This window comes from Naegleria fowleri, assembly GCF_008403515.1.
Source record: "Naegleria fowleri strain ATCC 30894 chromosome Unknown tig13, whole genome shotgun sequence".
In the NCBI taxonomy this organism is placed as follows: Eukaryota; Heterolobosea; class Eutetramitea; order Acrasida; family Naegleriidae; genus Naegleria; species Naegleria fowleri.
In genome coordinates, this window is record NW_025407945.1 from 444,847 (window position 1) to 467,205 (window position 22,359).

General features: G+C 35.5%; 10 protein-coding genes across 10 annotated transcripts; 4 read left to right on the forward strand and 6 right to left on the reverse strand.

The window, feature by feature from the left end:
• Positions 1-359: 359 nt before the first annotated feature.
• On the reverse strand, positions 360-4,191 carry FDP41_012297 (uncharacterized protein; the record flags this gene model as incomplete). Its single annotated transcript, XM_044702800.1, has 3 exons — positions 360-1,046; positions 1,274-2,124; positions 2,355-4,191. The coding sequence occupies 3 exons, from the start codon at positions 4,189-4,191 to the stop codon at positions 360-362; spliced, it is 3,375 nt and encodes a 1,124-aa protein (XP_044566353.1).
• A 303-nt stretch (positions 4,192-4,494) lies between these two features.
• FDP41_012298 (uncharacterized protein) lies at positions 4,495-6,267 on the reverse strand (the record flags this gene model as incomplete). The annotated part of the gene is made up of 2 exons (XM_044702801.1): positions 4,495-5,433; positions 5,602-6,267. The coding sequence occupies 2 exons, from the start codon at positions 6,265-6,267 to the stop codon at positions 4,495-4,497; spliced, it is 1,605 nt and encodes a 534-aa protein (XP_044566354.1).
• Positions 6,268-7,027: 760 nt separating this feature from the next.
• Positions 7,028-9,163, reverse strand: FDP41_012299 (uncharacterized protein; the record flags this gene model as incomplete). The annotated part of the gene is made up of 1 exon (XM_044702802.1): positions 7,028-9,163. One exon carries the CDS (start codon positions 9,161-9,163, stop codon positions 7,028-7,030), a length of 2,136 nt encoding a protein of 711 aa, XP_044566355.1.
• Positions 9,164-9,234: 71 nt separating this feature from the next.
• FDP41_012300 (uncharacterized protein) lies at positions 9,235-11,172 on the forward strand (the record flags this gene model as incomplete). Its single annotated transcript, XM_044702805.1, has 1 exon — positions 9,235-11,172. One exon carries the CDS (start codon positions 9,235-9,237, stop codon positions 11,170-11,172), a length of 1,938 nt encoding a protein of 645 aa, XP_044566356.1.
• A 144-nt stretch (positions 11,173-11,316) lies between these two features.
• FDP41_012301 (uncharacterized protein) lies at positions 11,317-12,768 on the reverse strand (the record flags this gene model as incomplete). Its single annotated transcript, XM_044702806.1, has 1 exon — positions 11,317-12,768. One exon carries the CDS (start codon positions 12,766-12,768, stop codon positions 11,317-11,319), a length of 1,452 nt encoding a protein of 483 aa, XP_044566357.1.
• Positions 12,769-12,922: 154 nt separating this feature from the next.
• Positions 12,923-15,010, reverse strand: FDP41_012302 (uncharacterized protein; the record flags this gene model as incomplete). Its single annotated transcript, XM_044702807.1, has 1 exon — positions 12,923-15,010. One exon carries the CDS (start codon positions 15,008-15,010, stop codon positions 12,923-12,925), a length of 2,088 nt encoding a protein of 695 aa, XP_044566358.1.
• A 467-nt stretch (positions 15,011-15,477) lies between these two features.
• FDP41_012303 (uncharacterized protein) lies at positions 15,478-16,461 on the forward strand (the record flags this gene model as incomplete). The annotated part of the gene is made up of 1 exon (XM_044702808.1): positions 15,478-16,461. The coding sequence occupies one exon, from the start codon at positions 15,478-15,480 to the stop codon at positions 16,459-16,461; it is 984 nt and encodes a 327-aa protein (XP_044566359.1).
• Positions 16,462-16,611: 150 nt separating this feature from the next.
• On the forward strand, positions 16,612-17,646 carry FDP41_012304 (uncharacterized protein; the record flags this gene model as incomplete). Its single annotated transcript, XM_044702809.1, has 1 exon — positions 16,612-17,646. The coding sequence occupies one exon, from the start codon at positions 16,612-16,614 to the stop codon at positions 17,644-17,646; it is 1,035 nt and encodes a 344-aa protein (XP_044566360.1).
• A 24-nt stretch (positions 17,647-17,670) lies between these two features.
• On the reverse strand, positions 17,671-19,160 carry FDP41_012305 (uncharacterized protein; the record flags this gene model as incomplete). The annotated part of the gene is made up of 2 exons (XM_044702810.1): positions 17,671-18,223; positions 18,343-19,160. The coding sequence occupies 2 exons, from the start codon at positions 19,158-19,160 to the stop codon at positions 17,671-17,673; spliced, it is 1,371 nt and encodes a 456-aa protein (XP_044566361.1).
• A 321-nt stretch (positions 19,161-19,481) lies between these two features.
• On the forward strand, positions 19,482-21,820 carry FDP41_012306 (uncharacterized protein; the record flags this gene model as incomplete). The annotated part of the gene is made up of 4 exons (XM_044702811.1): positions 19,482-20,642; positions 20,813-21,298; positions 21,352-21,547; positions 21,609-21,820. The coding sequence occupies 4 exons, from the start codon at positions 19,482-19,484 to the stop codon at positions 21,818-21,820; spliced, it is 2,055 nt and encodes a 684-aa protein (XP_044566362.1).
• Positions 21,821-22,359: the final 539 nt, after the last annotated feature.

Below are 22,359 nucleotides of genomic sequence, written 5' to 3' on the forward strand. Positions count from 1 at the left end.
AGGTTGTTGGTTGACACTCCATCTCCAAAGAAGTGACACTTCCTGGAGAGGAGACAGCAACTAACCCATTGGTATTAATCTATTATTGTTTGAAGTACATACATAACAGAACTAAATGAGATCATTCAGATCGGTAATAAAATATATCATTTTAAAATTGGTGTAAAAGAAATTTTGTAATATAATTAAAGGAAATGCCTGCTTCTGCTTTGATAAGGTTGGTTCAGTATTAGATCAACCTCCAATTATTGTTCGTTACACTTGGATTTGGTGCATCTTTTACTCATGAGGTTGAGAAAATGACATGCTTCTTCTCTTTTGGAATTCCTGTTTTATTCTGATTCCATTGATTTAGCAAATTATTTCTTCTTCATGATGTCACGAGCAGCAATTCTTCCAAATACCACACATTCAAGCAAACTATTTCCTGCTAATCGATTCAAACCATGCAAACCTCCACTTGCTTCTCCTGCTGTATACAAATTTGGAATGACTTGAAAAGAATTATTTTGTGATTTTCTTAATACTCTTGCCTTGTCATCAAAGACAAGTCCACCATGAGTGTAGTGAATGCTTGGAGTAATTCTTGAAATGTATATGGTATCATTGAATGAGAAATTAGTAGGAAAGAGAGTCTTTCCAAATGGATCTGCAAAAGCATTCGTAGTAGTACTACTAGGAGTGGTGTTCTCTTGTCCATCACTTGAATCATTATTGCCACCACCACCACTACTACTACTCTTTTTACTCTCTTCATAATAATTATTATACTTGACAATCGTATCAATTAATGTTTCATAATTCATTCCTTTCACTTGTTTCAATGTTTCATTAAATGCATGTTCTAAATTATTATACTTTTTAATAAATCCTTTGGAAAGATAAAATCCTAATAGAGATTCACTAAATGATTTTGCAACATAATCATTCATTAAAAGATAAGCAGTGACATGTCCACCTTCTGGAATTTCAGGTTGACAATGTTTAAAGATCATTTCAGAGACATAATCTCTTCGACCCAATTCATCACAGAAACGTTTTCCATTCTTTCAAATGTTGATGAACAATAAATAATATAAAATAAATAATAAATAATAATATAAATAATATAAATAATATAAAATAAATAATATTAAATAATAATATAAATAATAAATAAAAAAAAATAAATAAAATAATAATATAAATAATAAATAATATAATATAAATAAAATAAATAATAAATAATAGAAATAATAGAAATAAATTTGGTAAAAAATTCACAACAACTCACCTGATTCACAAGAATACCTCCATAGGCTCTCAATGCCTCTGCTGCTAAAAATACAGTCATACTCTTTGGATTTTGTGGATCAATAAATCCAGTGGGATGTACTTGAATTGATTCCATATGAATCAATGATGCATTCAATTCATTCACACACATTCGAATACCATCACCATTAGCAAATGGTCCATTGGTTGTAGGAAGATGAGATAATTGTGGAGCATATTGTTTGAGATATCCATTTCGATCTGCTGCATAACCACCTGTAGTGAGAATGATTGATGAAACGAGAAGAGAATGTTCTGAGGAGGAGGAGGGTGATGTTGATGAGGAGGAGGGTGAGGATGGTGAGGATGTTGATGAGGAGAGTGATGTCAATGGTGGTTCTTCACTCAAATTTCGATATCGAATTCCAATGGGTATTTTTAAATCATCACCAGAATCATCATCTCTTGAAGCACTCGTGTTCGTGATAAATCCAATCATTTCACACTTGGTCAATACAATAACACGATCGGATAATTTTCTTTGAATATAATCTAATAATTTGGTAGTCATTTCACGTCCAACATTCATGGCTTGGCCCATTTTGGGTGGTGCAGATCGATGTGTTCTTGAACGTGAATGTCCACCACATTGTGTAATTAATTCCATACCAATACCATGAGTTTCTAAAAATTCAATAGCACTTGTAGATTCAGACACGAGTGTAGATACTAATTTAGGATTACCTTGATTTTTACCAGATTTGGTAGTATCTGAGTAAAAGAGATCAAAAGAGTCATCAATGGAAAGTCTTTTTTGAGCATTGGTATGAATACCATTGATACCTGAGGTTGCTTTGGCACTATTTCCTCCTATTATTATCAGTAATGAATCAATCCATGGTTATTATTCATTTGAAGTGTATGATAGGGGGAAGATGAATCAATCCATGAATGAATCAATCAATCAATAATTCAAGAGGAATGAATCAATCAATCAATCAATAATTCAAGAGGAATGAATGAATTCATGAATCAATCAATCAGTAATGAATAAATGAATGAATGAATGAAATATATTCTCTACTACTACTACTACTTACCTGTTCGATCCTCTTTTTCTAACAAGTATACTTTTGCACCTAATTCTGCTGCCTCAATAGCAGCACTCAATCCTGCCAATCCACCACCAATGACTGCAATGGTTGGTGGAGATGATGATGTTCTTGTACTACCATTACTACCACTATCAGTACTACTATCAGTACTACTACTGGCAGAGGAGGTTGAGGTTGAGGCAGTGATGCTGCTACCACTACTACTAGATGAATCCGTAGTGGTAGTTGGTTCGGAAGTTGTTTTATGACTACTCTCATCAGAGGTAGTTTTCGGTGTAAGCTGTTGTTGTTGTTGTTGATTAATGCTGGTTGATTCTTGTGGTTGTTTTGGAGTTGAGGAGGTCATTGTGGAGGCAACCGATTCATGTTCTTTTTTGTTGGTCAATTTCTCAGAAAATGATGAAGGCTTATTTTGGACAATAAAAGACAAGGCTCTTTCATATTCTGAAACAAAGACATCCAAGGAAGAGTGTTGTTCTCCTTGTTTATCATCATCCTTATCATCATTGAAGGTCTTCTTTGTCTCTACTCTCTGAATCCTAATTTGTTTGGAATCAATCATCTTGGAAGCATCCATCAAAAAGGAATGAGCCTTCTCTTCCTCACGTGCTGAAGTGACCATGACCAATGTTGGAGGATGAGGAGGATGAGAGGTTGTTCTTCTTCTTGTGACTTCATCATCATTCCTCTCAGAAAGCTCGAGATTCTCTTCTCTCTTCAATCCATTGCTCAACAAAATATGATATTCTTCAAAGAGAGTGGAGAGAGCATTCAGTTCATGGATCATACGATGAGTGGATTCATCAAGAATATTCAAATTCTCTTGAGAGAGATGATTTGAATAACCCTTAAAACTCATTCGATTGATAGAATGAGTCAGTGAGTGAGAGGAGAGGAATAGTCTTGCCATTTTCGATTGGACTTTCCATAAAGGATTTAAAATTTTGTAAGCCAACTTGTCACCCAACAAGCTGTAAATTTTGTACAGTAGTGTGGTGGTATAGAGACAAGAAGAATCACTCTTGTTCTTATCAATGGTATCACTACTGGTGGTACTACTACTACGATCACTACTACTACTACTACTACTAGTGGTGGTGGTGGTACTACTGCTACTACTACTCTTCTTTTGAATGGGTGGTAATAAGGGTGCAATGACAACAATACTATCAATTTTGCTCATACTTTCATGTGTTCTTCTCTTTGACAAGACATGATAATGATTCAATGCCATAAATCCTCCCATTTGATATCCCAATACACTGTATGAAGGTTTCAATTTCAATTCTTGTTCAATCAAATGTTTGTAAATACAATCGAATTGAATGAATTGTTCACTTTTAGAGGCACAACAAAAAGAATTCTGAAGGTATAAATTCGATCGATCCACTTTGATCAATCGAATACCATACTTTTTGAGCAATTCATCTTCCTTCTCATGTCTAAATAAGAGTGAACCTGGTGTAGGATGAAATTGAAGGACAGGATATGAATTCTCACTCAAATCACCTGTTTCAACATAGTAGAGAGTCACATTCGAAGAAGAAGAGTGGCTGCTACTACTACTACTGAGAGGCTGTGTTGTACCACAGTTCCATCTGTGGGAGGATGGAAGGATGATGGATTTGATCCGATGAGTTCCACGAGTAGTAGTAGTAGTAGAAGAAGAAGAAGAAGAAGAAGGTGTGTTACTGGTAGTAGTTGAATGGAATGAAAAACTCTCTTTCGATGAATTCATCCAATTCAAAACAAGGGATATGGCCAATACCATCAAGGCCAAAGAAAACCAAACAAGACGAGAAATGACACCTGCAACTGTCATGATGATGCTCTTCAACAACACGGGTTCGTCAAAACAACAATAATACTATTGCAATTTCCGACCACTCGCAATATGACTCTTAGATCTCGAAGAAGGTTGTTGTTGTTCAAAGACAGAGATGATGACGATGATGAACAAGAGAACAATCTCTTCGAAGTTATCTACTTGGTTTGATTTTTTTAAAGTCTTTTTATGGTCCTAACAAGAGGAGCACTGAATTTTTTGAGAGAAGGACATTTAAAGGAGGAACAAGGTCTTCTGAGGCAACAATGTTCAGAGTCTCTGGTTTGACTTGCAAACTCATCAATTCTGAATGGATCTTGGTAAAATCAAATCTTTCAATTCTGGATTTTGTAACATGTTAAACTCCTGTTCAGAGAAAACAAACAGAGAGGGTGGTAATGGTTTTCCATTTGGTAATTTGACACCTGGTATTCTCAATTCATCAAAGAAAGGATGAGCCAATGCATCCATCGGTGGTATTCTCTTCTTTGGATCATATTGCAATAATTTGGTAATGAGATCCACTGCATGATTCATTTCAGTGGCTGGATCCATCATGAAACCACTACCAGTACTACCAATACCACTCATAATAGTACCACCACCACTCATCGTACTACCACCACCATTCATTGATTGTCCATTAGTTGCTTGATACGTTCGTTGCATGTATTGAAATCGATCTGCAAATACTTGATCCCATGGATTAGGTTTCACTTGAGGAAATTTAAATTCTGTATAATTCTTATTCATGGCCAATATATCATTTTTGGAAGGTGTTCCTAATACTTTGATAATTTCAACTAACTGATCGACACTACTCTCACCTTGAAAAAGTGGTGATCCTAACATTAATTCACCCATGACACATCCACATGACCACACATCTACAGCACAATTATATTTTGTACTTTGAAATATTAATTCTGGTGCTCTGTAATATCTTGAACAAATGTATGAGACATTGGGTTCACCTTCTTTCAATTGTTTTGCATTTCCAAAATCACATAATTTTAATACTCCTGTGACTGGATCAATCAATAAATTCTGAGGTTTAATATCACGATGACAAATTCCAAGAGAATGAATATAAATGATAGATCTCAATAATTGGAAAACAAATAATTTCACATAGATCATTGGAACATAGGAATTGTGTTTGGTATAATTCATTGTAAATCTATAGATTGTATCTGGAACGTATTCGAGAACGAGATTGAGATAGACTTCATCTGGATCCTAAGAGTTGTGAATGTTGAGTAGAGAGGATTGAGTATGTGGAGTAGAGATGAATTAGTTGAGGATATCCGTGAATAATGACGAACATGACGTCATGTTTTAAAGTTAAATACCATTAGGATTCACATGAATATATGAGAATGGTCACATGATGTTCCTACTACTTACTCGATCACCTCTCGAATAAAAGTAATGCTTCAATTCAACAATGTTTGGATGAGATAGCGTTTTCATGACTTGTAATTCTCTATTTTTGAATCTCTTGTCTTGTAATACTTTCTTAATAGCAACAATTTCTCCTGTTTCTTGTACTTTTGCTAAAAACACAACTCCAAAGCTACCATTGCCAATAACTTTAATAGCACTATAACTGATTGTTTTTCGTTGTTGTTGAGAGGTTGGGGATGAAGAGGATGTTGCCGCTGGTTGTTGTTGTTGAACCACTTGATTAGAAGGTTGTTTTTTAATGGCAGAAATATTCGTTGAATTAGTTTTGTTTTTGTTGAGTGCTGCAGTCGTTGGTGATGAGGATTCGGCATCGCCAAGCACCGTCGAATTGTATACAGACAATTTCTGTATAGTATTGCTGTTGTTGTTGTTGTTTGGATTGTATGATGATTGATAATGTATATTGGTATTGTTGATGGTCGTTGTTGAGGAAGAAGTAGGATTGTATCGCGACTGAGGGAATTGTTGTTGTTTTTCATTCAATTGGGAAGTGCTATTATTATTGGCATTGGACCCAATTTGGAGATAATTAAAATTATGAATTAGATTGTCCATGTTATTGTTGTTGTTGCTGTTATGGTTAGAAGTGTTATTAGGATTGTACATGAGAGTTTGTTGCATCCAATGATGATGATGATGAGAAGGATGTTTAGCCTCGTCTTTGAAATTTTTAATAATAAATAAAAAGTCTGGCTCTGATGGTTAGCGTGGTGTACGAATATTATTATTATTATTTTGTTGTTGTTGTTGTTGGTGATGATAAGGTGAACAACACGGGAGAGAAATATTCATACAGGTCAATCCGCTACTCGCCTTGTGGCTGTAGAATTTATATTCCAGAGAAACACTATTGTTTGGCTTCCAAGAATGACGAGAGAGTAGTGGTACCACAAGAAAGATTTTAGAAACAGTTTTTTTTTAAAAATGTTGTTCTTGGTCAGAAGCGACCAAGCCAGAAGGGTCTTGCCAAATTTGTTCTCACCTCTCTCTGAGTAGAGACAACATCTGACGTCACGCATGTTCAATATACAAAGAAAAGGAGGCATTGAAACACTCATTTGGTGTGATGAAAACAAAAGAATGAATGAGGACTCAGAGTTTGATTTGTCATTCTTTCAACCTGAATGGCCTTTCTCCAAAACACAACTTTAATCTCTCTCTATCATAGCAAAATAAGCGTGTTCATCACCTTATTCTGCATCTCTTACTCTCAAGCATCGTTCAAGACTGCACCACCACTTGAAGGGTTATTTTTATTCAAGAGCCTCTTGAATGTGGTGATCATCATGAAGCCTTCCTTCGAATTTGGAATTATGGTGTCTTGGTGACATCTACATGGACTAGACAATAGGAAAAAACAATCCCTTCATTTAGGAATGACAACAGAGCCTTTTTGAGAAAAAATGTTTGGATTGTGATGCACTCTCTTATTGAATAAATGCATCGACGATAGAAAATGAGTATTGAGAACAACACTCGTCGTACTACCAGTACTACCAGTGTTACTACTACTCGTAGAGGTGTGATCCATATCGCTACCATCTTCCATACGAGTATTATACTTTTTCAAATAGTCATTCAAATTCAATGGAATGATATGAGCCTCCGTATTAAAGGTATAGAGTAATTCTTCTTGTCCACTTTCTTCATTCCAATGAACAAAATTATAAGGATCAAAAATTAAATATAAATATTTCAATGTTTCACTTAGAAAGAATGACTCCATTCGATCCTCAAGTAATTTAGATTCACTATCTTTCACAACAGCATAACCACATTTTGTTTTGCATACAACTTCCAATCCTGTCAAGAAATCTCTGGCCATATACAAATAAGTAGAATCTCTGGATCCATCAAATTTGTACAAATGATACACACTCTCAATGATTTCAGGTCTCAATGGATATGGCATTTGTCCTTTCTGTGCTTTTGAAATGTATAAATTAAAACCCTCAGGCATGACTCCATGCAATCGCCATATTCCAAATATGGCATTTAAGGTATTTTTTGCCTTTTCAAAATCATGACCATAAAGTGTTTGTAGACCTGGCCAAAAAGATGCCAAAGAATTGTACAATCCAAATGTCAACTTGGATGTTTTCATATCTACATCACTGTACCATGGTTCTCGATAGACATGTTTCATGATACCATCATAACATGTTTTAAACATTTGAATTAACTCTTCATCTCTAAATAACATAAATCCTTTAAATAGATATTCAAAGAAACTATCACAACTAGCACCAATACCACTCTCACGATGTGTCCAATGTCCATTCATAATATTCACGTGATTACCAATGAGATTAGTATTTAGATCTCTCAATAAATACAATGCAAGTGATGCTCTCTTTGCATAATCATAATATTTCATATTACCAGTCAAATAAGACAATAAACCAAATTCCATTAAAAAAGTGCCTCCACCTGCTGCTGCTGTGACTTGACTTTCATTTTTAAGAACACCGAGTGTCAAGTGGACCATGCCATACGGAATATGAGTGGGAGTATCAAAGGCTTTGATGAGCCTTTCGCATAGATCTATACTCAGGGTGAGGAGGGAATGATGATGTTTGGTGGTGGTGGTGGTACTAGGAGTGGTACTAGTACTACTCGATGATGATGAGGAGGAGGTGCTTGATGAGGTAGTAGTGGTAGGAGTAGGAGTGGTAGTAGTTGGTGATGGTGATGGTGGTGAGGATGATCTTCTTCCATTCCGAATTTTCTCTCGATACCAATCATGTTTTAAGGCTAATAAATGAGCACTCAATAAACCTCCCAATATTCGAATATTGGTTTCAAACACAGACACATGAGAATCCAAATGAAAATCATTGAAATGATCCAATACATATTCTACTCCCATTTTGAATTCATCATGTAAGTTCATGATATAGAGAGTATCAAGAGAGTCAATAAGAGTCAATGAATAATTACCCCATGTGCTAATTCCACTACAAGATATTGGTTTTAATTCATCATAGGGAAATGCATATTTCATATAAGAATTGAATGAAAATTGAAACATTTCTTTGATTCGAGAGGCAATTTGGGATTGTTCTTGAATGGACATTCCATGAACCGTATTTATGAATGGGTGATGGTATTGTTGTTGTTGTTGAGATGAATGTTCAAACAAAATAGAGGAACCCATGAGGTGGTTCGGAAGAGTTGCATGAGGAGTGAAATAGGCAACAGCAGCAAGTAATACAAGGAAAATGGCTAACACATGAGACACGAGTGGAAGTAGTGGTGATGAACATTTCGAGAGGAGGGAATTTGTATTGTATCGATGATGGTTCATTGGGTTCATTGGTATCCATGTTTCTGATGATAATAATTTAAAAATCATTTCATTATTAATGGTGGATGTTTGATTTGTGTGTAAGCCTAATGATGATGATGATGGTGAGGTGCATTCAGTCTGAATCGATCTTCTTCCTTCTTCTTGATGATCCACCGTCAAAAGTGGGCATGGAAGAAGAATTGGTTGAGTCATATTTTTTGGGTTTCAAAAGAGAATGGAAAAACTCAGAAGGCTCAGTGGCACTTTTAAAAATTTCTACAAAAATGAATCGCTGCTTGAGAAGTCATATTGCTGCTTGGAGACACCTACAATCACCACCACCACCACCACCACAGAACTCGTCGACTCCAAGTTCTTCAAAATCAGCCGACTTGTGTACTGCGATGATGATCCATACACATAACAGATCTTCTCATTTCAAGAGACTTGGAATTCATCAGACATCCTCCTCTATTACATCATCATCATCATCATCACTACTCATCAACAAGTACCATCATCCTCTCCATCATCATCCTCTCCATCACCAACAACAACAAGGCTATCATTCAAGCCTTTTCATCAACAATTTTCCTAATAGGAACATTTCAACTCACATTCAAAAAAACAACTCTCAAGACTCTTTTGCTCCTCCATCTCCGATTCATTCCATTTTCAATTTTGAACAACTCGTTCAAAGAAGAGATGAAATGATTGAAAATATTAAATTAAGAGAATTACAAGATTCAATCAATGTTGATGAAATTATTCAATTATATCAAGAATATATTCAATTAGAATCTAAATGTGAACATGTTCAATTCTTGAGAAGAGAAATTGCAGAATATTTGGCAGGAAAAAGAACTTTAGAACAATTACCATCTCAAATTGTTGAACAATCTCAAAATCAATCAGATTTAACAAATAAGAAATCTGATTTTTGGAAAGACATTGGAAAACAATACAAAACACTCATTCAATCCTTGGAAAAGGATAAAACCAATCGATTCAATGCTTTACAAGAAAAGGCTGTTAAATTACCTAATTTTACACATCCACAAGTGATGAATTATTGTAAAGAGAATTCTAATCAACCCAGATTGATCAAATATATTCATTCGAATGAAGAAGAAGAATTCAACAAGACAACTTTAAAACTTTCACATTATGAAATTTGTGAGAGATTGAACCTCTTTGAACCAGCCAATGAATGTTCAGGTCCAAAATTCTTCTTTTTAAAGAATGAAGGAGTTCTCTTAGAGATTGCACTTCAAAACTTTGCACTTTCTAAACTTTTAAAGAAAGGATTTAAAATTGTCATGCCACCAGAATTAATGAAACAACACATTGTGGAAGGATGTGGATTTCAACCACGTGGTGAACATTCACAAATTTATAGAATTGAAAATAGTGATTCCATGAATAGTGATTCCAATGATCCCTTATGTCTTATTGGAACGAGTGAAATTGGATTGGCTGCACTTCATGCCAATAAGGTATTATTCCTTTCATCACAACATCAGCAACAACAACCATCCGATCAGCAGCCACAACATCAGAACCATGAAATGTCTTTGAATGATGCAACTTTAACCACCATCACTCCTCCAAATCATGGCACCACCACCAACACTAGCACTACCATCAACAGCACCACCACATCATCACCATTCATCAAATATGCTGGATTGAGTCATTGTTTTAGAACTGAAGCTGGTGCTGCTGGTGCTAAAGATAGAGGTCTCTATCGTGTTCATCAATTCACCAAAGTAGAAATGTTCATTTATTGTACACCTGACAAGAGTGAAGAACTTTTAGAAGAAATTATTCAAATTCAAGAAGAAATATTTTCTGAATTGGGTCTTTGTTTTCAAATATTAGACATGCCATGTAATGACTTGGGTAATCCTGCTCATAGAAAGATTGATATGGAAGCATACATTCCAAGTCGAGGTGGATTTGGAGAAGTATCAAGTGCTAGTAATTGTACAGATTATCAATCAAGAAAATTGAATATAAGATACAAGGTAGATTTTGTGAGATTTAAATCATTCTATCCTCATACCTTGAATGGAACTGCAATTGCTGTACCACGTGCCATGATTGCAATTTTGGAGAAGAATCAATTCTATGATGAAGAGACTGGTAAATTGGGTGTCAGAATTCCAGAGTGCTTGCATCCTTTCATGTTGAATGGAGCCAAAGTGATAATGGAAAAGTAAGAAAATAATAAAAACATTGAGTTTGAATTGAATTAAGGACACATCCATCACCACCTGAACTGGTGGTTCAATCATGATGGTTGAACTAAACGAACAAACCAAACCAATCAAACAAACCAAATTTTGAATCCAATAAAACCATCATTATTTTACTTTAATGGTAAATTGCATGACTACATTTGCCTTATACATTCTCTGCAAATCTGCAGTGGCATAAGTATTGACATATTTGAGAGCATTTTGAACAATACGTTGCTGTCCAACATTTCTCACAATCAAATCAGCATCAATGATTAAATATTCACCTGATGGAGACAATTCTAATTTGGGAATACGAATTTGTGTTTGATAAGGTACTTCCTTATTACATCTTCGATAGAGTTTCTCTCGAATAACCTCTGCCACAACATCACGACTAGTCATGGAAGGTGTTACTCCATCTGTTTCATCAAAATACCATTTTCTACTCTTTGACTTTTCAAATAAATACTTTTTCAAACTTTCCAATCCATATCCTGTTTTAGCACTCACAATAAATGCTTGATCAAATACATTGGAACGAATCAATTCAAATCTATATTCTTCACATCGATCCATCTCCACCATATCACACTTGTTAATTAATGCACATAAATGAAATTGTTTTTCTTTTTTTGCATATTTTGAAAGTAAATCTAAAATATGATCAACATGTTGCAATGGTTTTGTTACATCAATCATTAATAAAACAACATCAGCCAATTCCATAGTTAAACATGATTCATCTTGTAATCCTTCGATTGTTTCTTTCGCAGTTTTATCCACTTTCAATTTGGAATGTTCCATATTTAGAATACCAGGTGTATCAAAAAACACAATTTGATGAGAGGATTCATTGAGTACAGCAAGAGAACGATTTCGAGTGGTTTGGGTCTTTGGAGATACAGCAGATACTTTTCTTCGGACTAGATTGTTGAGAATGGTTGATTTTCCTGCATTTGGAGCTCCAATAATTGTTACTTTGCAAACTTTGGAATGATTTGGAGAATGTTTTGCTGTTTTTTTGAAAATATTTTTTAAATTTTCTAAATCCAATTCAATGCGTTCTTCCTTGGTGAGCATTTCTCTAAAGGAAATGGAATGATTTCTTTTACTATTTGTTGCATTTGTTGTTGTGGTCATGTTGGTGGTATTTGTGGTTGCAGTGGTGTTGTTAGGGTAAGTAGTCGTCGTGGTTGTTGTTGTTGTCGGAGGTATCATTGTTGTTGTGTCTATATTCGTCATCGGCAAGGAAGAAAAGCCTTCTTGATGATCCACTAGAGAATACAAGCCTTCTGCTTTTTTCATTTCTTTATATTTTTCAGGAAATTGTTTGGAAATAAATGAATCGACACGTTCGGGTGTGATTAGACTTGTTGGATTGACTTGATGTTCTTGTTGAATTGTATTAATTTTCTGTTTTGTTTTTTTAATTTTAGAGAGAATGGAATAGTATCGAAGAGAGGTGGTTCTTTCAGAAGAAAAAGAGTGAGAATTGCGACAATGATGAGCGAATAGGAGTGATTGGAATTTTGAAAGACTGCCTTTCCACAGTTGACGAGTCGGAGAATGACTCATTTTTTTTATTGAAGAGAGAGAGTCAAAGGTACCATGACAATATTTAAATAACAAGTAACATATGAAATCCATCTCAGTATATACTACTGATGATTCAAATATGTTACTCAAAACGTCCATCATGTATACATACATCAATAAATGACTAGTAATATTACTCACTCGATTCTGAATATTTTATTCGTCCATAAAACAATACATACGATGAACTATCGGATGGATTGAAATGGTGTAATTTCTTCACAGTGCTGTCATTGTAGTCGTACCATTCTTCACTGGAATTTTTGACTTGACACGTATAGTGACCTCCTCTTAAACTTCCATAGTGCTTGACAACTCCCAATAATTGATATTCAATGGATTCATTTTGATAAAAACAATCTCTAGCCTCTTTCGCAATGAAATTCGAAAAATTGATTGGATCACTTAAATAGACAGGAGTTAACAATTTTTCATCATTTGAAAATCTTTTCAATTGAACGACAAGTACTTCAGGAACTCGATAGAAAGTTAGTTTCTTGGTAACATCTTGATGAGCCTTACATGAACAGCAATAGACTTGTTCAATTCCAGTTAACATCTCTTCTTCTGTAAATTTAAAAAGACATTCCTTTAGAGACACTTCATGACCCATATTGTGATATTGTTTGGAGATTGGTGGCCAAGAATAGTGACCATTGGTTCCTCTTCTGAATGAGCTTTTAAAATCAATGGATAAGGAAATATCTAAAAATGGATCAAATGTGACAGATTGCCTTCCACATGCATGACAACGAATTTCGGACTTTAATTGTCCTAAAAACAAATCTGTAATGAAACTATTATTCCTTTCAATGTAGTTATTGTACCATCGAATCGATTTATCAATGACACTCTCATGTGGTATATCTTTCAATTCTTCATAATTTGGTTTATCAACCACTCTGTTAAGATCTTCATGTAATCCATCGAGTACATATCTCAGAAATTCTTGACAATCTTGTTGTTCATATCCTCTGAAGAGAGATGTATATTGATTGAGAGTTTTCTTAAACTCAACTGGATTTACCGCGAAAAAAGGATCCCTTCCAGATTCACAGGATGGAGCAATTAAATTTTTAAGAAGCGACGAGAATTGCTTTGCCAAATTACCTTCCTTTTTTGGATTGATTTTAAATGGTGAAGTGAAAAAATCTCTGATAGGTTGTATCGAACATAGACATTGCAATGTGGCATTCATAAAACATGTATTTCCAATGTTTCTAAGTCCAGCATTATTGCCATGACCAAGCAAGTAACTATTGGTTGGCAACGGAGGTGCAATTGCATCATTTGACTCTACACTTAAAGCTTTCTCCATCTTTTCTTCAATGGAAGTGCTGCTTTCCTTGAGAATTGAGGTTTGAGGAAGGTTCTTTTCATCTGCTGCTTCAAGAGAATGGTCAACAAGAGTGGGGGAATCAGTGAGTGGAGGAGTGGAACTAGTCGACAACGACTCGTTGGTTGATAATAATGTCTGCTGAGGTTGAATCTCTTTTTGTCCTTTCTTGGATCCAAATAAATTAGACATGAGGTTTTTTATGGATGAGCCATGATCTTTTGTTGGTTGTAAAAGAAGAGAGGGTGAAGGAGAAGTAGTTTGTTTTCGAAGTAGAGATTTTGGTTGAGATTTGGATCTCTCTCTTTCAAAACTCACATCCAAACTTCTATTTAATGATTCTTTTCTTGAAGACGGTGAGACTAATTTGGGTGTTTTTTCGTCACTAAAAGTATAATAAGTCCCAAACATGTCTGTATTTCTTTTACTCACAAGAGAACTGGATGGTCTTCTTTTCAAGCTTCCATTTGAAAGAATTGCATAATTGGAAGGAGTCATGACATTTTCTTCTTGATGATCAACGAGAGATGGATTGGATTTTTTGGAAAGAAAGTTGGGTGAATGGTAATTACTGGAAATATTTCCGAATCGATGAGAATATTTGGAATAGACTTGAGTAGAATTTGGTTGATTTGGTGAGGTGGGTGTGATTGAGGAAGGTGAATAATAACTTGAACTCATTCGTGAAACATTGGTTGATGAAGAAGAGGACAAAGAGGAACATGATGTATTTGAGAAGGAAGAGGGTGATGATGATGAATTACTGTACAATAAAGAATCCCTTCCCCTATTTGAAGAGGAGCGAACAGAGGAGGAAGTATATTGAGGAACATAATTATAGCTTCTCCGACTATTGGTTTTTGGAAGTGTGGAAGTTTGAATCATGATGAAGGAGCCCCACTCAAATAGTGTTCAATTTGTATGGATGATGGTGTCTTGTATGAGGTTCCGATCCATTAAACAGCGATCCAAAGACTCTATAACGACCGATCGCTTAATACCAAGAACGGATCCTTTCTGAGGGAGAGCTGAGCAAACGGTTTGCTGAAGCAAGGAAGAGAACGAGTCTCACTTCAATTTTTTGAACCTTGTGTGTTTCATGAGCGAGATAATGGAGCGCCAAATTTCGACTTTTTCTGTAGAGATAGCTTTTCATGAAGGGTTGATTCTTGAAGGGGTTAAAGGCAGGATGAAACACAACATTCCAGTGGGTTTTAACTCTAGCATACATCCGTTTGTCCTGATGTTGGAAGCTATTGAGTCATTAGAGATCATTCAGTTGTTTCAGACCCTCCTGTGGATTATTGCTGGTTCAAAAACAAAAACGAAGCTCATAAAAAAATACTCGACCTATGACTCTTTCAAACTCGGAGCCACAAGAGGAGATGGCAACACCACCAACAAGCTCTCATCACAATGATGACTCGATCAACAACTCTCCACTCTTACAAATGGTCTACCAACACTTTCATATTCCTCCTTTCACAAATCCTCCAATCTCTCACATTGCATCGTTTGACAGCCGTCCTAAAGAGCCTTGTCCGAAATGTAAAAAGAATCGAAAATATTATTGTTACGATTGTTGTGTTCCAATTATTGATCAGGCACCAACGATTTCTAAATTACCTCTTCATTGCATTATTATTCAACATAAATTGGAACGAAAAACAAAATCTACAGCAAGTCAAGCAAAAGTGGTTGCCCATTCGAGCGTTGATTTATATGAATTTCCCGATGTTCCATCATTTATTACTCCAAACAATAGTATTCTTGTTTTTCCATCAAAGAACGCAAAACCAGTGCGTGATTTATTCAAACTATCAAGTAATAGTGCTAGCAGTAGTAATACCACAGAATCATGTCCTATCATCAATACCTCCGACTTGAAATATGCTGTATTTATTGACTCTACATGGGGTCAAGCAAAACAAATATATCGGAACGAATTAATTCATCGATTACCATGTGTCGTCATTGAAGAAAAGGAGACTTTGTTTTGGCGGTACCAAAAAGAAGGTCAAAAATTCCTTAGTACCATTGAAGCCATTTATTATTTTTATAAGGAATTTGTACAAGCGATGATGAATGAGGCTTCTCTCTTATCACATGGTGATTCTGGGAAGGAATCCTACGAAGAGAATTTGGAAAATTTACTCTACTATTATGTTCATCAATATTGTCTCATACAGGAATACTACGCCAAAGATCCCTCGAAAAAGATTACAACCAAGAAAACAGACAATGATAAGTACATCAAGTATGAGTTATTTCAAAACTCCAATCCACCTGAATCCTCCATAAAGGAACCTCCTCAAAAGAAACTGAAAGAACAATAAATCCGATCTCGAGATTTCTTCGAGATGGAGTTTCCTCAGTGCTTCCTCTTAATGTTCAGAAGTTGTTTCCAAAAATTAATTTGAGAAAAAACTTTTCAAAAAAAATCTTCTCCACACTCAGCTCAACCCTCTCTGAGATCATCATCATCGATGCAAAGCCTTGAAATTCAATTAAAAAGACCAGATCGTACTTACTTCTCCGGAGAGAAAGTTCGAGGAGTTGTAAAGATTAATGCTAAACCTGGCGGATTTAAATCATCAGCTATTAATTTACAAGTAGAAGGAATAGTAACATTTCAATATAATGGAACAAGCAATTTAAATATATTTGATGTGGTAATGAATTCATTCAAACCAATCAAATTATTAGATCTACAAATACAATTGGATAAAGTTGGACAGAAATTTCCGAGTGGAATTACTGATATTCCTTTTGAATTTGTGTTGCAACCACTCAACAAGAAAATTCCACTCTATGAAACCTATGCTGGTGTTTATTTAGCATGTCGCTACAAGATATCATGTGAAGTTAAAATGGGCTTGTTCAGCAAAGATCAAAAAACTACTCTTGATTTTACTGTTTATAATAGAGGACAAGGTGTTGCAATTGCCAGAAATTTAATCAGTACTGCATCATCAGAAAATTCTCCTTCTTCAGAATCACAACAGGATGAAACCTCTTCTCCAGGAACGAATATTGTAATTCCAAAACAACCAAAACATTTTACTCTCACTCCTCAGACTTTACAAAATGTTCTTCGTCACAATGTTTCTGGAATACCTGAGTATGAAATTAAGGGATACATTGCTGATACCATTTGTGATATTACAGAGCCATTCGAAGGAGAAATTGAAATTATTAAAACTTCATCAAGAATTAAATCAGTAGAGATTCAACTCATTAGAGTAGAAAGCTGCAGCGTAGAAGGAGGAAATATGATTAAAGAAGCAACAGAAATTCAGAATTTGCAACTTGGGGAAGGAAATGTGTGCAAAGGATTGAAACTGCCCATTTATATGGTTTTTCCAAGACTGTTCACATGCCCAACATTGATTGGCAGTAATTTCAGAATTCAGTTTGAAGTGAATTTGATTGTAATTTTTGCAGATGGATATCAAATCATTGAGAATTTCCCAATCATTCTTTATCGCAAACATGACGACAACAACAAGTATACTATTTAACATTATAAACCATTCATCATGGCTCTAAACCTTTATAATTCCTTTTTGTTTTCCAACCTCAATGAAAGCATTGATACATTTCTCCACTTGTTCCTTGGAATGACCAGCAGATAATTGAACTCTGATTCTTGCCTGGTCCTTTGGAACAACAGGATATGAGAATCCAATGACATAAATACCTCGTTGCAACATTTCATCCGCAAATTCTGATGCTAGTCTTGCATCTCTAAGCATGACAGGAACAATTGGACAAGAGTCGTCGCCAATAATTTCGAAACCAGCTTTCTTCATGGATTGTCTGAAAAGTTTCGTATTTTCCATGAGCCGATCTCTGAGAGTAGTATCCTTTGAGATCATTTCGAAAACTTTGAGGGATGCACCAACAACTGGAGGAGCCAATGAGTTGGAAAAGAGGTATGGACGAGCACGTTGTCTCAACAATTCAATAATTTCTTTTCTTCCTGTCGTATATCCACCGGTGCTACCTCCCAGAGCCTTTCCCAAAGTGCTGTTGATGATATCAATCTTTCCTTCCAAACCAAAATGTTCAGGAGTTCCACGACCAGTTTTTCCAAAGCTAAATGATTTTGTTAATTATCACATCAAGTGCAGATCACAATAGATCGAATTCGAGAAATATTATTCGACATAATAACAAATGTCAAAAATGTGTTTGGTATAACACAAAGTACTTACAATCCAGTTGCATGACATTCGTCGATAAATATGATAGCCTTATACTTTTCAGCCAATTTCACAATTTCTGGAAGTGGCGCAACATCTCCATCCATACTGAACACACCATCCGTTGCGATCAATCTGGTACGAGCACTTTGAGTCTCTTGTAAAAGTCTTTCTAAATCAGCCATGTCCATATGCTTGTATCTGAAACGTTGGGCCTTGCACAAACGAATGCCATCAATAATTGAGGCATGGTTCAAAGCATCGCTGATTACAGCATCCTCTTCATTGAGAAGACACTCAAACAAGCCTCCATTAGCATCGAAACATGATGGATAGAGAATGGTGTCTTCCGTGCCGTGGAACTCTGAAATTTTAGCCTCCAATTCCTTATGGATATCTTGAGTACCACAAATGAAACGAACCGATGATAGACCCATACCATGAGTATCAAGAGCCTTCTTTGCTGCTTTGATCAACTCTGGATGATCGCTCAATCCCAAATAGTTGTTGGCACAGAAATTCAAGACCTCATTCTTTCCGGTTTGAAGTGTTGTAATCTTTGATGCTTGAGGAGAAGTGATGACTCTTTCCTTCTTGTATGTTCCTGCTTGTCTGATTTCGTTCAATTGTTTTTCAATGATAGGCTTTAAATTTTCGTTATAAATTTGAGCGCTCATGGTTGGAAGAATAGTTTGAGAAAATTCTCGTTCTTGTTGATGTAATTGTTGCTTCAAAAATGATGATGATGAGATAGCGAGCTGTGGAAGAGCGTTGGTATTCTTTTTGATGAGGAGGCTGAAAGAGGATGAAAGGAAAAGACTCTTTTGCATTTTTTTTTCAGAACAACCCCGAAACCATAATGTTGAAGAACAAGATGACCTCTTTTGGTACCGAGAGAGAATTTACAATAAACTTCTCTAGTCAATCACCCACTCTATTGTTGCTGTTTCATCTATTCAATACGGATTCTTTCAGCGTCGAAGGAGTGGAATACTGCAAGCGAAAGCGGTCTCTCAAAGACAGCTACTGGGTACCTTTCGAGATTGTGCTTTGTAGTTCATTCCGAGTAGACACACCTCCCCCAATTTTCATCATCTCGTTTTGTTGACAAAATTCGTAACCTTTTTGCGATTTCTGTGCAAACTGAAAAAATGATGCGAGCAAGTGACGACGATGAAATTTCTCTTCCTCGTAATACCGAGTCCAGGAATTCATTGAAACAACCTGGCCATCCATACTCGGTTTTTGGATCGGAAGAATTGGATGATGACGATGATAATTTTGAGGATCAAGAATTGGTGGTATATCTTGATGACAATCGCAGATATTTTAACAAGCCTAAAAATCATTATGCTGTTTCTTCACCTGTGAAGACGGGAAATTCAGAATTTGTTGGTGAATATGGTGGAAATAGCAATATCGGAAGCACTGATGAGATATTTTCTAACGCTCAGAATAGTAATGGTAGTCCTACTTCATCAAACACCTCTAACATTTCGTATTCCAGTAGAAAGCGAAGAGTTTCTGTTTGGATACCTACATTAACAAAAAGTGATTTAATTTCATCTCTCTATGCACAGATTAATCAGACTGTTGAATTTGATTTTAAAAAAAGCTCTTCCTCCACAAGTACTGACCTTCCATTCATCAATGGTGGTGATAAGAAATACATTGGATACTCAATTGATTTAGTGATTGGTTTTAACAATGATTCAATGAAATGCCAACACAAAGTCGTTCGAAGATATAACGAATTCAAGAAATTTCATACATTGCTCAAGAAAACATATCCAAACAAGGAAGCCTTCTCGAATATCAAATTTCCTTCAAAGAGTCCAATCACATCATATAATGATCAAAACTTACTGGATTATAGAAAGAAAGCCTTCAATGAATACCTTTGTACCATATTACAACTGCAATCAGAAGCAAGAAAGAAGAATTTAGATGACAAGAAGAAAGATCTAGACTCGTTTGATTTTCTCATCTACTACTTTTTTGATATTCATAATTCTCCATTAGCCTTTCTTTTTGATCATCCCTATGCTGATATATTTAAACAAATTAATCAATTTCGTCGTGCAACAAAAGAGGAAAAGAGAAAAATTAAACGTATTATTGAAATTGAAAGTAATTATGATGAAGAGAAGGAAAATGAAAATGGTCAATTTTTGTTACGGGAGCAAGAATGGTATGAAGACAAGTTCAGACGAATCGAAGAGGTGAAAAAAGTTCTTCTCGAGATGCGATTGAGCGGAGATGATTTTTTTGTTGAGTTGAAAGGAAAGCCTCACGTGATATCTGTAGATAAGGTAAGTGGTGCATGGACCAAATATATTGATTTATATTAATATTGATGATGATAATGATATTAATATTGCTATTGGTGTTCTTGAATAACCACAATGATGAACAACTTGTTGAATAACCACAATGATGAACACTACCAAACCAACAACAACAACCATTGATGAATGAATAGGCATCAAGTTCTCTTCTCATTTATCTTCTTATTGAAAATAATTCTAAGGACAAAGGAATTGATTACACCTTTGTACAACAAATATACATTGATGACATTATGCAAATTAGAGAGACTAATAATACCTATCGAGGTGATGGTTTTGAAGTCATAGAAATTACTCTGTATAATAGTGAATCACACATTCAATTCTATTGCTTTGATAGAAAAGAATTGATCTATACTATTGGTGCCCAAATGAACCAGTACAAAGCTGCAAAAGTTCGAGTGATTCATTATTTGGCGGGAACTGTCTCCAAGTTAAGAAAGGAAAGATATGATGAAAATAATGAATTGCATGAAAAAGATTTATTGGAGTTATATTCTCTACTGAGGCCAGATGATCCACTTATTGCCAGAAAGTCACGACAATGGGTAAGCATTGGATTTCAAGGTGATAATCCAAGCACTGATTTTAGAGGAGGAGGTGTCATGTCTCTCAAGATGGTAAGTGATCGTGTTACCAACACAACATGGAAAATTGAGTGCATGGTGATCAGTTATTATATTTTGCAAGAAATGATCTAAAATTGATGAAATCATTGATTGATGAACAACATGCATACCCATTCTGTGTGTCTGGAATTAATTTATTCTTTGCATTGTGCACATTGTTGAATGCTGAGAATCTTGCCACTTGTCCAATTGAAAACATTGAAAACAAATTTCCTCTATTTCGATTTATGTGTTTACAAGGTAAGGAAAGATGATCATGTATTGGTCATTAATAATATTCTGTAATGATGATGAAACACAGTCAAGAATGATTCTCTAGAGCCTGAGATTGTATTCGGCCAATTGTTCATACTGATTTGCAAGCTGTTGCACAAACTATTTGTAGAGAGCTCTTCTGGATATATGGACTATCCACAAGTTGTTGATAAAACCAAGAAAGTCCTCGAAGATGCCATCCAAAAACGTCCTAATGATTTCTCTGCACTACATGAAGCTCTCTTTGACAAGGTATGAATAAGAAGATGCGCACCAATAAAAAACACAGATCGCCTGAACAAGTACTTGTAGAGAAACTCCTGCCAAATGGCAGATGACATTTATTATTGTTTCAAAGAAAACTTCAGGAATGCCTCACTAAGGTCAAGCACCATGTGAGTCGAGTTCTTCTTGACGGAGGTGAGGGAGGAATTCATTAGAAGTAGGGTCCAACTCGCGATGCAAACCTGTTGTTGAAATCGCCTTCTAAAAGACCAAAACAACATTTCTTCTTGATCTCATGTGAGGCAATCCATTCATTGGAAATGAATTAGAAATGGCCACATCCTTTTGTTGACTCTTTGGATGTGTGAAAAACAGGTGGTGGGAGTCATTACTGTAACAAGGTTATATTGGTTTGTGAGAATATAAAGAAAGGACTTGCAATTTTTGGAAGGAGAGAAAAACGTCGACCTTTCACTGGTTAGGCTGAAATTCGGTGAATCTTTCCTCTCTAAAGCGTTCCTCGATAACCTCAAAAAATTGAGCCGAGTGATGTTGTGACAGTTTGTTGTTCT